Source organism: Phaseolus vulgaris, chromosome 5 (genome assembly GCF_051622355.1).
Source record: "Phaseolus vulgaris cultivar YP4 chromosome 5, ASM5162235v1, whole genome shotgun sequence".
In the NCBI taxonomy this organism is placed as follows: domain Eukaryota; kingdom Viridiplantae; phylum Streptophyta; class Magnoliopsida; order Fabales; family Fabaceae; genus Phaseolus; species Phaseolus vulgaris.
In genome coordinates, this window is record NC_143502.1 from 41,161,385 (window position 1) to 41,176,969 (window position 15,585).

Genomic DNA, 15,585 nt, shown 5'->3' on the forward strand with positions numbered 1-15,585 from the left:
AATTATTTTGCACTTAATTTTTCTCAAAATTATTAAACATATAACTCCTAAACCCACGTTATTAGTTAAAACCTTACCATTATCAAATTCCGTTAACAATAGTAAATTATTAATTTGTACTTATATACTTATTTCTATTAGTTAAGTAATAGCAATTAATTATTATGATTTTTTATTTTTTTTATTATATAGAAATTATTTTAAATAATAGTATTTCATTTACCGGTTACAATACTAGTTATAAATGTTTGTGAGAGGGTTCCGTTCCGTTGAGTGTGGGGGTAAGAAGGTCATTTAAAGGCGTATGGGGGTTCAAATAGAAGTGAGGTTGTGGGAATAGTAATTTGAACACTGCGTGTTTATTTTTTAATTTTGAAATAAATAAATAACACCTGAGCGAGCGTTTACTGCATCAGTCCATGGTGTCACTCTTCTCTGGTCATGCGTCCGTACATCAATGGTGACTGAGTTTTTGTGACTCTATCGGATTCGGAGAGACCCACGCTCATAAACCCGACCCGATCCAAATTTACCACTTTAGGTTGCTGGACCTAATCGGAGGAGGAGGGGCGAGTAAGGCTTCTCCAACTTTTTCTTCATCGTGCTTTTTTCTGCTCCGAATTTGCATTCATCAAGAAAACCAATTTTTTTTTTCTAATATTTTTTCAGCTATGTCGAAACATTCCATCAGGAAACACTAGTTTTTGTGAGAAGTCAATTTGACAAACAGTTCAGAATTTAGATGGGGCATTCATGGGTGTAAGGGAAGCTGTAATGCAATCATTATAACTTGCATGTTCTTCTTGCAGGTTTTACAGGAATATGTTGAAATCTGGCTGATTTTCTCTCCGGTAGTTCTGTGCTGGACAGGTAGTAAACTGTTGTCTTCATCTTCTCGCATTTTTGAAAAATTCTGTGTATATTCTTAATTGATGAAAGCTACCATGCTCTTGTTTGTTTACTTGGACAAAATAAGAATAGTTAAATTCATCAATGTACTGTGCTAATATACGCTTATCCTGTGTCCAATTATTTTTTTAGTCTAGGGTTTTAGAGGTATCTTACCTGCAGCTATGGTGAAAGAAAAGTCATGCACAATGCTCTCTAAATTGTGATTTTTGTTAGTGAAATGTGTATCTCTGTTTGCTTATAATATAAGTTATAATTAAGGCTACGAATATCTTATTATTCATTAATTTTGAATAAATGGGATGGACAACATCCACATATAGTTTTTATTTTGGTGTTAGCACCCTAACATACTAGATTTGAAGCTTGGATAAAAAAGTTGAGTATATGCTTATTCAGTAAGAGCTTATCACCTAAGGGATGATGTTACGAACCCAAATCTCACAGTAGCGATTAACAAAGAAAATAGATCGATTATGGAAAATAAGGTCTGTATTATTTCTGAAAACAATAGGAACTTCAGTGGAATGAACTTCCATACTGCCACTGACCTACGCTCCTTCAGAGAACCTAAGTTCTCTGCCCATAACAAACTATTTGATTCTACTCGAAGTCCTCTCTCCCACTCTTCATTTCACATAGTCTATAGCGTATAATGGCTTTGGGAAGTTGAGGTGCAAACTGCACATTTGAACCCAAATTCATTTTTTGAGGTCTCAACTTGTGAGTGCTCAATCCAATGAAGTTACTTTGATAGGTTATTGTTACAACTCTCCCACCACATACCCTCCTTCTATCTCCTTTAGATAATGTTTGACCCAACTTCTTTTACGCTTCTCTTCTTTCTAATGGAAAAATTAAGCTGAAGACAAATTAACAAAGTAGTTTTTATGATGGGAAAGTTGAAATCGGAAAGTTAGAGTATAACTGGAGGAGCTTTTTCTTTTGAAAAGAAAGGAAGCCAAAAAGAAATAAGGTCAAATACTACCTTAACTTGTTTGATAAGCTAAAAAAAAACTTGATGGAGGATTAATAATTATTTTCACAAGCTTTGTCAAACAACTTCGTCATATGATAAGAAATGCTACATAGAAATTCTCCTCGGGTCTGTTGTTTTCTTTTCTGGTTGAACACTGTTATCAATATTTATGGTTAGATATTCAAATAGGTATTGTTTGTCAAATCAAACCTTTAAGTTAAGTCGTAGACTCTTATGAGTTCACAATTATGTGTAGAGAAAATGAGTTAACGTGTCAAATTCTTTTTTGGAGAAACTTGGTAAACTTGCAGAACTATGAATATTGTATAGACTCTCAAGTCAATAAGAAAGTTATTGAACCCAAAGTCAGTGTTTTATGCTATGACTGCTTTTGAAGGCAACATATATGTATAATTTTACTATGACTTAAATGATGTAAAGAAATTAACTCTTTTTGAAATGTTTTCAGTGTAAGAACTATTTCTTTTATGAATTTACCTATGATTTGGTCATCTGTGTATTTTGATCTTATTTAGTAATGATGTACTATCTTGCTTTATTATTTTGGTTTGCTACTTTGTGTTTATTATGGAATTGAAATGTCACATGATTGTTGCGTCAGTCAAGAGTACTAAAGTTATGCATATGTCATGAATAGTTTTTTAATATATTTTTATATTAGGTAGACTGGTTCGGAAGGATAATCTAATTATTTGTGTAATTCTTCTGCCATAGTAGGGCTATGGATCACGAATCTGGCCAGGGATTTGATTCAGATGACAGTGAACTTGATATGCAAGCAGAAATTAGTGAGAAACACGGGAAAATAGATGAATTTTCAAAAAACCTAGAATTATGTGGAAGTGAAGATGAGAAGTTTGTCGAATTACCTGCAACAGAAATTTCAACAGATATAGAAGCTGTTGAACCATTCATTGGCATGGAGTTCAATTCAAGAGAGGAAGCGAGAGAATTCTACATTGCCTATGGTAGGCGAATAGGGTTTACAGTACGAATACACCACAACCGTCGTTCGAGAGTAAATAACCAGGTTATTGGTCAAGATTTTGTCTGCTCAAAAGAAGGCTTTCGGGCAAAAAAGTATGTACACAGAAAAGATAGAGTGCTGCCTCCACCACCAGCCACTCGAGAAGGTTGTCAGGCCATGATAAGACTGGCTTTACGGGATGGAGGGAAGTGGGTTGTCACCAAATTTGTAAAGGAGCATAATCATAAGCTAATGAGTCCCAGTAAAGTTCCATGGCGAGGATCTGGGAAGCACTTGATTAGCGAGGTATGTCTTTCCATGACAATGTCAAATGTGACTAGATGGTTCTTAAGAACTGATATATGATCTATAGTTGAATACACAGTTCCCAAATCCTTTTTCCTTTGTTATTTGTTATTCTGTTTGTTGTCGTCAAAGGAATGAAATGCAAAGAGGTCAGTCAAACAGTGCACTTTTAATGAACAATTTAAGTATGTTTTGATTGAACTGATAAGATCTCCACTCCTAATGTTGTGGGATTCACATCAGTTTTGGAGGGATTCAAATAGACATAACAAAACGAGCTTGTCTAGCAAAATACAAGTAAATCCTTAATTTTGTGTTGAAATTGTAAATGTCGATTACTATAGTCCCCGAGTTTGCAAAACATTTATCACTTTCGTCTTTTATGTCTCGGCCCCAACCATTTACTCAGATTTCCTGCCTTTTCGCTGGTGCCTCTGTTTTTATCTATATCCTCAACTAGTCCAACCAAAACCTTCTTGTTAGCATTCCTGTCATGTAGGCTTTTAGTTATTTGAAGGCAGTGTTTCCCATGTTGCCTAGGATTTTGGATTCATTGATTCTCCTAAACATCTTCCTATATATTCCTAAGACCATAAGGGGGTTCTGTCAATATTACATCACGAAGATTTGGTAATTAGTAAATGAGATATGGCAGCAACTTTTAACAAACTATTTTGGTTGAAATTTATTAAAAAAATACAACTTTTGTTTTCCAAAAATAAATGAGTCACGCCATAATTTTGTAGTTTTCCGAAATTTTAACCAATAATTGAGTGTTCTGTTACACTCCCCTTAGTCAATTATTACCTGACATTGACCTGCATTGAGATTTTACATAAAAGGATGAGTCCCTTCCCCCAGCACCCAGGAAAGAAAAAAAAAAAAAAAGCTGTGAATCTGATTGATTAAATTGTTTGTTAAATAACATTGAAAACACATCTCAAGCTGCTTGGATAAGTTTTTTGATGATTTCATTGTTAGTATCGCAGGATGAGAAGGATAAGAGAATCCGTGAGCTATCACTTGAGTTGTACAATGAAAGGCAAAAGTGCAAACGACGCTGTGCTGCATATGAAGAGCAGTTAAATATGATTCTGAATGATTTAGAGAAGCACACCGAACATATTTCTGAAAAAGTTGCTGCTGTAGTACGAAGTATAAGAGAGATTGAGGAGGAAAAATCAGATTCAGATGGTGGGTAGTTGGTGCTATTATAGCCTGTTTCCTCATTGGAGACATCCTGGTTGAGATTGTTAAGTCTTCTAGGTATCGAAGGCTAACATTATTCTGTCGGCATTTAGATGCGATTTTGCTTGAAGCAGTGTGCTGTATCATGTAGCGTTCAAGTTAAACTTCAGGCAGCATAAGTTTACTCGAAAATTCATCTTCTGGTGTTTACCATGTCGTGCATTATGTTGGTGCTTAAAGTGTAATTCATACATGATTTATTATTCTTGCCGAAAACCGGTGAGTATAACTGAGCCATTTCATTCTTCCATTTGACTAAAAATTTTCGATTCTCAGTGATCACTTAACCATTTCCAAGTTTGTAAGATCATGGTTTACATCAACTATCACTCTACTTGCATTCTGCTTGCATATTTAATCATCACTTTTCAGTTTCATAATAAAGCCAAATTTATCTCATTTTCTGGTGTACAGTTATTATTTGTTGTTATCTTGTCATTTCGTGTTAGATATCAGTTAAAAGATAATCATGCTAAGGTTAAACATTAATCGCAAATTTTCTATTCCATTGAAGTTGACTTACGAACATACTGCCAAATAAACATGCAGCTTGTAGCAGGGCATTATTCATGCATATGCAGGCTTTACCAACTACCAAACATGCCAAATAATAATTAATCAAAGCCATGTTACCTTATTTTCCGTGAATTTATATCCCAAATCCACGCTGTACTTTATAAAAAAAAACAAAAGGGTGATCAAAATTCAACAGAATCATCCAGCACAGTTATACAGAGTGAAAAATGGAATCAATCATTCTGCCTCAACTTCAACAACAAACACAACACATTGTAACAGTAGTAGTGGTTCCCTGATTCCAGTGTCCTTCCTCCAAGGTCAAGAAAAAAAATTTAAGTTCTAGCATTACCAAGGCAAGGCTCATCTCATTCAATTTACCAAACCAGGTGCTAACCCTCCAAAAAGTCCATTGGAAAAAAAACAAAAAAAACACACTCCTGCACATGTGCCTCTTCCAAAACCATAAAAACATGACATGCATGGTGAGTAGGAGGAGGCACAGGCGCAGATTACACACCTAGGAGAAGATGAATTGAGATGGGTTTGGTCTAAACTTCCATGATAAAGAAAAACCGTCACATGTTGATGCTCTGGTCTAATCCTCACGACACACATGTATACATAACTGAATTACCTGACACATGAAGATTAATCCTAAATCATGTGATAATTTTCTCCCCAGATTATTTACAACATGGGAATTGAACCAAAGTGATGTATAAAGTATCTGGAAAGTGGCTGAGATGGAACGATGAGGTTTCAAGTGAGAGCACTGAAGCCACCCCCTTTCATCATTTGCTTGAACTCCTTGTAATCGACCATTCCATCTCCATCAACGTCCACCTTCATGATCATCTTCTTGCAGTCCTCCACCGTTCTCCCCTGCTTCAACCCCAGCGAGGACAAAACGGTCCTCAACTCTTCCACGGTGATGAAGCCATCGCCGTTCTGGTCGAAGACGTTGAAGGCCTCTCGCATGTCCTCGTCCTCGTCACGGTCGTCCATGATGTGCTGGTAGAGTTCCCCGAACTCATCGATGTCGACACACCCATCTCCGTTAACGTCTATTCTCTCGATCATCAGGGTAAGCTCCTTGTCGGGAATGAAAATGCCCAGATTCTCCAAGGAGTCGTTGAGCTCCTTCTTCGTGATTCTCCCGTCACCGTTGCGGTCGAACATCTGGAAGACACGCTTGAGCTCGTGGGGGTCCATTGGTGGTGAAATTGTGGTGATGAGCCTGGAGGAGGAAGAAGAAGAGGGTGGTGGTGGTGTGGTGGTTGATCGGAACCAAGAAGGGGAGAGGATGGCTCGCACCTTCTTGGGAACCAGAAACAGGAGAAATGGGTGTAGGAGATTGTAAAGAAGAAAAAACCTATGCAAAATAGTTGGCATCGAAAGAGGAGTTTGTTGGGTGAAGAGAGATTTTTGGGTTCTAAATAAAGGCTTCTTAGGTTAGGCAAATAGCTTCATTATTTGCATTTATATATATATATATATATACACACATAAGATAAACCACTTCCAACTACTACACTTTAGTTACCTTTTTCTTCTTCTTCCACAACATACACTCACACACACACACTTCATGGAGCCATGCAAGAGCTCTCTGTCCTTTCACTCACTTTATCTTTCACGCGTTTTTCCATCATTAAAGAGTTAGATTATACACTATTTCAGCAATATTACAATTCAATTATATTTAAACTATTTACTATAGGATCCATTCGTTATATGTTTCTCATGCACACGAGTTGACAGTCTCGATGTAAGGAAGGTGTTGGAGATGTCACATCGACTAAAGATAAAGATATTTAATAGTATATAAATGGGTGCAAAACGATCAGAGTTCCATATAAGATCTCCAACAATTATTAAAATATGGTGATAAGTTGACAATACTAAACCAGATTATAAATGGAAAGAAAAATAATATTTTGTTAAAATATGTTGGATCATAGTACATAAGTAAGTGCAAATCTCATATTTTAAATCATTTTTATGAGGTTGAGTTAGGTTTCAAGTCCACTTCTTAACATGGTATCAAAATCATTTAAAGTCTATCCTATCAAAAGTTTGTTGGCTCTATTGTGTTATCTGCTATCGAGCCGTTATCGGACCACTCATAACATATATTGCGTGAGGGGTGTGTTGAAGATTTCACATCGACTATAGATTAGGATATTTCATTGTAGGTACAATGATTTTATGAGGCTGAGTTGGGCTTAAAATTCATTTTTTAACATGATATCAGAGTCATTTTGAACATATAATAATTGTTTGTTGAGTTTATCATGTCATCCGCTATCAGATCGTTATCGAACCACTCAATATATACGAGTTGATAACCTCGACGTGAGGGATATAAAGAGATAAAGTTTTGGCAATTGTAAACTAGTGTTAATCTTGTAAATATAGACTTTGCACCATATGAATCATATTTTATTGATACATAGAGTATACAAAAGGTGGTGTTGCATAATTTATTACAGATGCAGAGTTTTTTACTGCAGTAGAATAGAAGCAGTGATATGTGGTTGGTTTGAGAAAGCAACATAATGATGGTTGGAACTTGGTTGTTGAAAGACGCGTTGAAGTTTAAATAATGTGTTTGGAAGGAAGGAAGGGGCCATGAATGGTGTTTGTTGGCTTACCTGTAATTTAAGTTACAATGAAGTTATTAATAATGTTGAACAGTGGAAGTGGTGCCATCACACACAATAAATTAACACAGACCCTCTCCACTCTTGAATGCCTCAAACCCCAACATTTATTATTTTTTATGAACTCTTCTTCTCTTCCAGACTCAATGACCAGGTAAAATCTTTCTAAAAGGTGAATCTCAGATCCAAACTCTTAATATGACTATTACTATATGTATTAATTCCTTTAAATATCTTTGCTATCACTCAAACATCTTATTATAAATTAATTACTCATCTTAAATTTTAATTCTAAGTGCACCACTGCATTTTTTATTGAATTTTTTCTCTTTTATTGATGGGAATTTTTTATTCTAATTTTCTTATTAATAAACAGGCTTTTCAAATAACCCATATATGTTGGAACCTATGTAGTGTAGACTCTGATACAACATAGACATAGACATCAAAAGATACGTATAATCATTAAAAATATAGAACACGGAGACACTGATATATATATATATATTATATAATTATGAATTATATAAATTAATAATAAAAATATACATGTGTAAATATGTTCAGTTTTTTTTAAACTTTTTTTTTCAAAATTATGTTTTTTATTTTTATAATTATAATAAAATTTTATATAATAAATTTGAGTTTTTTTAAAAATTAATATATTTTTTATTTTTAAATTATGTTGAAACTATTAGAATTGTCAGAAATTTAACAATTTTTTTTAATTAGACACTTCACTTCTATAAATATCTTACGAATGTTAATATATAGTCTCTAACAGAGACACACCGGTTAAGATAATTTGACTTAAATGAAAAAAAAAAAACATTGAGGAAGTAAGAAATAAAAGTGAGTGAGTTAAATAAGGTTGTAACATAGAAATATGAGTTTAAGAAGCAATGGGGTGAGTGAAAGAGCGTTGATAACGGATCTAAAATCTAAAACCTAAATTAAAAAGAAGGAGAAAGAGAGAAACTTTAATTATATTATTATTATTATTATTATTATTATTAGAGAAAGAGAAAGAGAAAGAGAGAGAAACTTTAACTATATTATTATTATTATTTATTATTATTATTATTATTTTCGGTGACTTACACTCAAAGACCTGTTTGCGCGTTTTTGGTAGGGTGCCACGCCAACACGTGGCATCTTTCTGGCTTAATATTTTTTTGGCGTTAGTGTTTGTATAACATAATAATAATAATAATTATTATTATTGTTATAATAAGTTAGTTGGTCTGTTAATTAGGTATAATCTATTACTCCGTCCTAATTTTTTATTAATCTTTCATTTTTACTTTTATTAATTATTGTTGAATTAGTTAAGTGCAACGCATCACTGTCAACATTCTATTTTTTAATAACACAAGACTCCTTATTTTTTTTATTAAAACAAATAAAATTTGTAATTAAAAATAGTGTAATGATTTTAAACCATATATTTTAACCAAAAAAATTTAAATTTCGTTTTGAAAAATTCAATGAAAATATTTGGTTCCCACCAAATTGCAAATAGTCCATTTCAGAAAACATAATTAAAATTTTGTTTTGAAAAATTCAATAACATTATTTAGTTCCCACCAAATTGCAAAATAGTCTATTTCCAGAAGACATAATTAAATTTTGTTTTGAAAAATTCAATAAAATTATTTGGTTCCCACCAAATTGCAAATAGTCTATTTCAGAAAACATAATTAAAATTTCGTTTTGAAAAATTCAATAACATTATTTGGTTCCCACCAAATTGCAAATAGTCTATTTCAGAAAACATAAATACTTTAATTATATTATACTAAAATTACATTTGCAACCTAATACTAAGCTAGATTTAAACAATACTCATATCATTCATATATGTTAAATGAAACATGATATAGAAGTGGATATATCATTATTAAAAAAAAATTGGTAAAAAATTAATCAGTCTTAAGTATTTCATATAAGAATTAAAAATTTGATCTCAATAAATCATGATCTTTTTATATAAAAGTTAAGAAATTACTTTCAACTCAAATCTTGTGAGTTTTTATTTTATATATATTATTTTTTAACATATTCCTTATTCCTACTTAATTTGGGACAATCTCACACGAATCTTAACAATTACAAAATTAGAAGAAAAGTAAAAGTTTACTTTATAAATAATAACAAATTCCAAGTATTTGTAAATATTGAACATGTTAAATTTCTATTTTGTATTTATCTTCTTGTAATATTTTAATTTTCTTCTAACTTTCAATTATCTTTATTTTTAATTATATGATTATAGGAGTAGAACAAATTTGTGAAGTCCCAACTCATGAAAATAGCATGTAAACAAGTAACATTAAATATAAGATACTTAATGGATACTACATATGATGAAAGATTGAAAAATGATACAACAAAAAATGATTGCTTCATTATTATTAAGTATCTCTTAGGGTAGTATAATGCATATGACCAAAAAAAGTAGCTCTATTGAAGTTTTGTTCATCAAATGCTAAGAAGATTTGTAAAAGCAAAAATTTTATTCAAAAGATAATAACGTAATAAGTCACATTAATCCTAGTAATATTGACAAAATGTAATAAGTCACATTAATCATAGTAATATTAAATTTTGTGAAGTGATTATTAAATATGAGTTTAATATTCAGTTAGTGTGTTAGACTATTAATTCTTCAAATTTAAATGTGTTAGTCCTTAATTTTTCCAATTAACTAATTGTTACAATACAAAGAAGCACCTAATGATGTAATGAGAACAACATTTTAAGATTTTTTATTCTCTAAAAATAATAAAAATATATTGACATTGGAGTCCTACATGCTGAAAAATCATGAAGGAAAAAGGTAAAAATAATTACAAAATTTCTCACATTAAAAAAAAGAGCATTGCAAGGGAAATGTGTGTTGCACATGAAAAATTATTTGTTTCATTGATGTGCATATTGAGATAATTTCATTAGTAATTATTGAATTAAAATAAAGATGAGACTTATTAATGTCTGACTTAAATGTGATTTTACTTTCATTTGTGTTTATTTTTAGTACTAATGTTTCGTTGATACTTCGTAATTGATGAAATACTTGTCTTAATTTATGTGGGAAAATTAGGTTTAGAGTTACTCATATTTTGCGTGAAGGGAATGCATATGTTGATAAGTTGGTTAATCTATGATTTATTCATAGATAATCATTTCATTGGTATAATAGGCTTTCATCTAGTCTATTCTTAGAATTCTTTATGAAAAAATATAATCTACCTATGTATCGTTTTTGTTAACATATGGACTTTGGTTAGTTCAACCATATTTTTGTATTTTTTTAATAATATTTTTTTATGTGATGATAAATGATTGTTGTTACTTGAGGTGTCAGTTTAATTAAGATCTCAAGTTACATAGTGATGTCTAATATGAAACCTTTTATAAAACATAAAATAAAATAAAATTAAAATTAAAAATAAAAATAAAAATAAAAATGATTTTTTGAAGTTGTACATTAGGGTTATTGAGAGTAAAAGAATTTTTAATCAAAACAATGATATAATATTGTAGTACATACACTATAAATCCACCAAAATTTCGGCATAAAACATAAAAGTTCAACATAAAACATGTCTAATGTGTTTCCCATAAAATAATGTACCCTCCATTTTTAAGTGTATTTTATCCTTTAAATACAAATTCTCTTAATATTTTTTTTAAAAAAACTTGATACATACTCCATCAACTTTTTCCTTTCCTTATTTTCATTATTGACATCTTCAAATAGAAACTTGTTCATATCAAATTTTGCATGAGCTTTTTAAGTTTTTTTTATTGCATTTCTTCAGAATTTTATTCAAATAAATTTGTATAATTTTGCAACACATCCGTATGAATCTTCAATCATTAGCTTCATACGAGTTTTCAACTATTAAGACTCATTTTTTCATTTCATGGTTAAAATATGTTTGTGTTAAAACGAAACAAGAATATTAATTTAAATCAAGAGATTAAAAAATAAAGAATAATTTTTAAATTATTATCATAATGACCAAAGTGAGTACAATAGGAAGGATACAAATATTATAATTTCTCATATTAAATGGATATTTATAAATGTAAATGGCATTAATGTGATTATAAAATATGTAAAAAAAGTTTAAATAAATACTTAGAAATATGTAAAAGATAGTAAAAAAACTATAAATAAAATGGATATAGATGTGAATTTATTCCAGAACATCAAATTCGTAATTAAAAAAATATACTATCATTGGTGGAATTAAGAGGCTTGCAAACAAAAAAACATGCATATTAATCAATAGTGAAAATAAAATATGATAATCTTAATGGTAAATTTTTGTTTAAAAGTTTTATAATATTAATTATTCTTTTATTGTATGAAATGTAAAAAAGAAACGTTGAAATGTAAAAAAGAAACGTTGAAATGTAAAAAAGAAACGTTGAAATGTAAAAAAGAAACGTTGAAATGTAAAAAAGAAACGTTGAAATGTAAAAAAGAAACGTTGAAATGTAAAAAAGAAACGTTGAAATGTAAAAAAGAAACGTTGAAATGTAAAAAAGAAACGTCGCCTGAGAGATTCGAACTCTCGCGGGGAAACCCCATGTACTTAGCAGGCACACGCCTTAACCACTCGGCCAAAGCGACATTCGATGATAACATGCGTAGCTTAAATATTAAGAATATAAATCTTATATGGAATATTAGGTAAAATAATATATGAAAATATTATTTTATCTAAACATTTAAAGCTAATTACCAAAAAAAATATCATTTAATTATAATACTAGAAATATCAGAATATTTATTTTTTGGATAAATATAAATAAACTATTAAAGGTAACCTTTCTAAAACTTTATTTTCCATTTTTAGCTGAGTCTGACATTCTCAGCAAGATTTGGTATCAGGTACTATCTACTCATGTTCCTTCTCTTTCTCTCTTTTTCTACTTTCTTTAATATAAAATAAAAACCGTTTTTTTATTTTCTCTTCCTTCTCCAAATTCTTTGTCTGTGCTTCAATCTCATTGCCACCAATGAGAAATAAGCTCTCTTAGCTATGAAAAACGAACCAAGAAAGAAAAGAAAAGAAATTTGCAAGAATATGATTTGAACCTTAAAGAAGTTCATCCTTCCTTGTACTATGGATTGGACAGTAGTTAGTTACACATCGTGTCTGTTACCAACTTACCGTATACTGAGTTATTCCACCTTTGATTGCATCTTTTTCTGGTACGATCATTTGGAACAAGATGCTTATGAAGTTGTGTTCATCAATTACAGGAGCACCTTGTGTATACAATGTCTGATAGAGCTTCAGAGAAGAGAAAGTTGTGTGGAGGAAACTCTGATATTCATTTACGCAATACAAGACACAAGACAGAGAAAAGTTTTCATCAGAATAACTGTGGTGGAGATGTGGAAACTGGTGTTTCTTCACAAGAAAAAGATTTCACTTCTTCACCAATGGAAATTACTGATGTTCCTCCTCTTTCTTTTGAGTATCATGGGTGGTCAGAGGAGGGGATTAACCTCTGTGTCGATTTGAATTCATCCCCATCATATTGGGCTAACAGGTATAGAAATGAGGTATGTGTGAGTGAGAATGCGTGTAGGATGAATCTTGGTTGCTTAGGAGGGAGTTCTACACAAGGAAAAAGTATAAATGAAGGCCAATCCACTGCCTTAGCTTTAGTTAGTTTTGCTGCACCAAACAACTATAGTTTTGATGCTGAATCTTGTGCTAAAGATGTATCTAAGAAAACCCTTAATGCTATTGATACTCCATTCATTCCTGACACACTAAGGCATCATGATTCAAAGCCCGGTGATGAAATTTTTGAAGATGGTGCAAATGATGGACTCCCTGATTTAGTTGATCCTAAGAACGATTTAGTTGTGGAAAAGGGCAACTCAAGTGAGATTAATTTGGACTCTGATGGGAAGAATCTGCCATCATTAGCTGAAGAACGGGTATGGTGCTATCTCTGGCCTTCCAGATATGTAATGTATAGTTTGAAGGCCTATTTGTGTTTGAATATGTGAAAGATGCATATTCTTACTAAATGCAGTTTCCTAACTCTTTGTACTTGTAAACTTCAGCTTATTATTCATCTTGGTATCTTTTTCACTGTAGTTTGATCAGGTATTTGTGTGCTATTTTATTTTCTCATTATTTGCTAGTTGTTTTCTAGTGTAGATCAGCTCTCTTTGTATCTTATCCTCTATTTTGCACTTTCTTAATCCTTTGTAACATACCTGTGAAAACAACTTCTGATTTTTTATGTTTGTGTGTTGGAGAAGAGGATAAAGTATAGGGTTTGTGTGTATTGACAGTGTAAACAGTTCTATGGGACCAATACTTATCTTTCCTTTTATGAATTCAGTTGTGTTGAACGTATAAAACATCCCTTTGTTTGCAGGAGGTGGCCAAAAATGTTAAGGGAAAGGAGAATTCAGAGTAATTACTCCTCTCTGCAACATCTCTCTTAGTTAATTAAGTTTTTATGTAACTGATTTGAGCATGCTCATAGTCTGTTTCTTCCAGATGCTACCAGTTTGATGAGCCGCTTAAGAAGGTTGGTGATCAGGAATCTAAGAAGAAACATAGCAAGAACAGAAAACACAGACACTCTGAAGGTCAAAGTTCCACTGATAAACCTGTTGGAAGGTTCTTAAGAAGCATGAAGAAAGCTGTGACAGTTTGGCCTAGAAGATCCACACGGCTAATCTCCAAGGTGCTACAACAATTCCTGCACTAAATACAATTATTGACAAAACCTGAAATAAACCTATTTATTGGTAAAGTAATTACTTTATATTGTGAACATCTTGGAAATTTCTCTTTTGTGTATTTTATATTTGCAAATTACTGAACTTCTTTATTTCCCAATTGAAACACTTAGCCATATTGATATACATTCCAACCCTTTCTCTTTACAGAAACATACAAGATAACCTGTTCAATTTACCTGGTTACATACCATGCACAGGTACCTAGCTTGTGGAAGACTTTCTTCATACTTTTTTTGTTACTAACTCATAAATTACTCTGTGGAGTCTTTTCTACTCATTTGATGCTATCACATTTTTTTGTTCCTGTTCAGGTGCTTGTATGCTTTATCTGAAAGCATTACTTCCAGAATTCTTAAAGAATCAGAGTTATGAGATTCATAGAACTATCACTTCATCTTGTTTTGAGGACCATAAGGATTAGTGAGACAGGTGTTGAAATTGAACTTGTACATCAGTTTAGATGAAAAACTTGAATTTTTGGTTCTGACTTGATGGCTGCAGGTGAAGTTGTATTCTGCATGATTGTTCTTCTGAGGCATACACAACAACAAAATTTGAAATCAATATACATGAATTCCCTGTTGAAGAATTTTCTGCATCTGGACTATATCCTGAGACAAATGTTCAATATCATTAATTAAAATTTAAGATGATTCTGTTACTGTGCATGTTGTTGCTTTATTATTCTTTTGGAAGAAATATACTCAGAAATATATATGACAATTAACCTATATAATAATATAGGTAATTGTTATTCATTCTTTGTTTAACGAGTTAAGAAATTATTAACGTTATTGTACCTTGAACTCATCAATTGAAATTGAACTTCTAATAAAACGATTTGTGGGCTCGAGGAAGAATGGTAGGGTTCACAATAAATGACTTTTTAATTCAAAATTATGAGGAAGTGTATTGTAATAATTTAAAATTGTTTACTTTTAATTATGTATGTAGTACATGAAGAAAACTTACTAGCTATAGCTATCAGGATAATAAACATCTCTTAAATGACTTATCCATGTCAGACACACGTAACACTCGTAGGACATTTATTGAATGTTCAATTCAAAATATATTTAACACGGTTCTAACACAATTTTAAAAGGTATAAATACAATAATTTTCTAAAAACTCAAATTTATTGTATAAATTTTTATTATGATTATAAAAATAAGGAACA

At 31.5% G+C, this 15,585-nt stretch overlaps 3 protein-coding genes and 1 non-coding gene across 10 annotated transcripts; 2 read left to right on the forward strand and 2 right to left on the reverse strand.

The window, feature by feature from the left end:
* The first annotated feature begins 387 nt into the window (after positions 1-387).
* LOC137835789 (protein FAR-RED ELONGATED HYPOCOTYL 3) lies at positions 388-4,753 on the forward strand. Of its 4 annotated transcripts, none has more exons than XM_090302228.1 (5): positions 410-573; positions 670-706; positions 810-870; positions 2,627-3,182; positions 4,172-4,753. In XM_090302228.1, exons 4-5 carry the CDS (start codon positions 2,631-2,633, stop codon positions 4,382-4,384), a joined length of 765 nt encoding a protein of 254 aa, XP_090158354.1. In that variant the 5' UTR covers positions 410-573; positions 670-706; positions 810-870; positions 2,627-2,630; the 3' UTR covers positions 4,385-4,753. The 4 variants fall into 4 exon arrangements, with proteins under 4 accessions (XP_068500558.2, XP_068500557.2, XP_090158354.1 ...); XM_090302227.1 differs by having other exon boundaries at positions 412-573; positions 2,624-3,182; XM_068644457.2 differs by lacking the exon at positions 670-706 and having other exon boundaries at positions 388-573.
* A 372-nt stretch (positions 4,754-5,125) lies between these two features.
* Positions 5,126-6,419, reverse strand: LOC137835790 (calmodulin-like protein 3). Its single transcript, XM_068644458.2, has one exon. The coding sequence runs from the start codon at positions 6,339-6,341 to the stop codon at positions 5,709-5,711; it is 633 nt and encodes a 210-aa protein (XP_068500559.2). The 5' UTR covers positions 6,342-6,419; the 3' UTR covers positions 5,126-5,708.
* Positions 6,420-12,175: 5,756 nt separating this feature from the next.
* On the reverse strand, positions 12,176-12,257 carry TRNAS-GCU (transfer RNA serine (anticodon GCU)). The gene has a single exon. It is a non-coding gene; the product is annotated as a tRNA-Ser (tRNA).
* Positions 12,258-12,556: 299 nt separating this feature from the next.
* Positions 12,557-15,238, forward strand: LOC137835791 (uncharacterized). 4 transcript variants are annotated; one of them, XM_090301992.1, is made up of 5 exons: positions 12,557-13,583; positions 14,033-14,070; positions 14,144-14,411; positions 14,553-14,602; positions 14,717-15,064. In XM_090301992.1, the coding sequence occupies exons 1-3, from the start codon at positions 12,912-12,914 to the stop codon at positions 14,286-14,288; spliced, it is 855 nt and encodes a 284-aa protein (XP_090158118.1). In that variant the 5' UTR covers positions 12,557-12,911; the 3' UTR covers positions 14,289-14,411; positions 14,553-14,602; positions 14,717-15,064. The 4 variants fall into 4 exon arrangements, with proteins under 4 accessions (XP_090158118.1, XP_068500561.2, XP_090158117.1 ...); XM_068644460.2 differs by having other exon boundaries at positions 12,762-13,583; positions 14,158-14,347; positions 14,717-15,238; XM_090301991.1 differs by having other exon boundaries at positions 12,762-13,583; positions 14,144-14,347; positions 14,717-14,802.
* Positions 15,239-15,585: the final 347 nt, after the last annotated feature.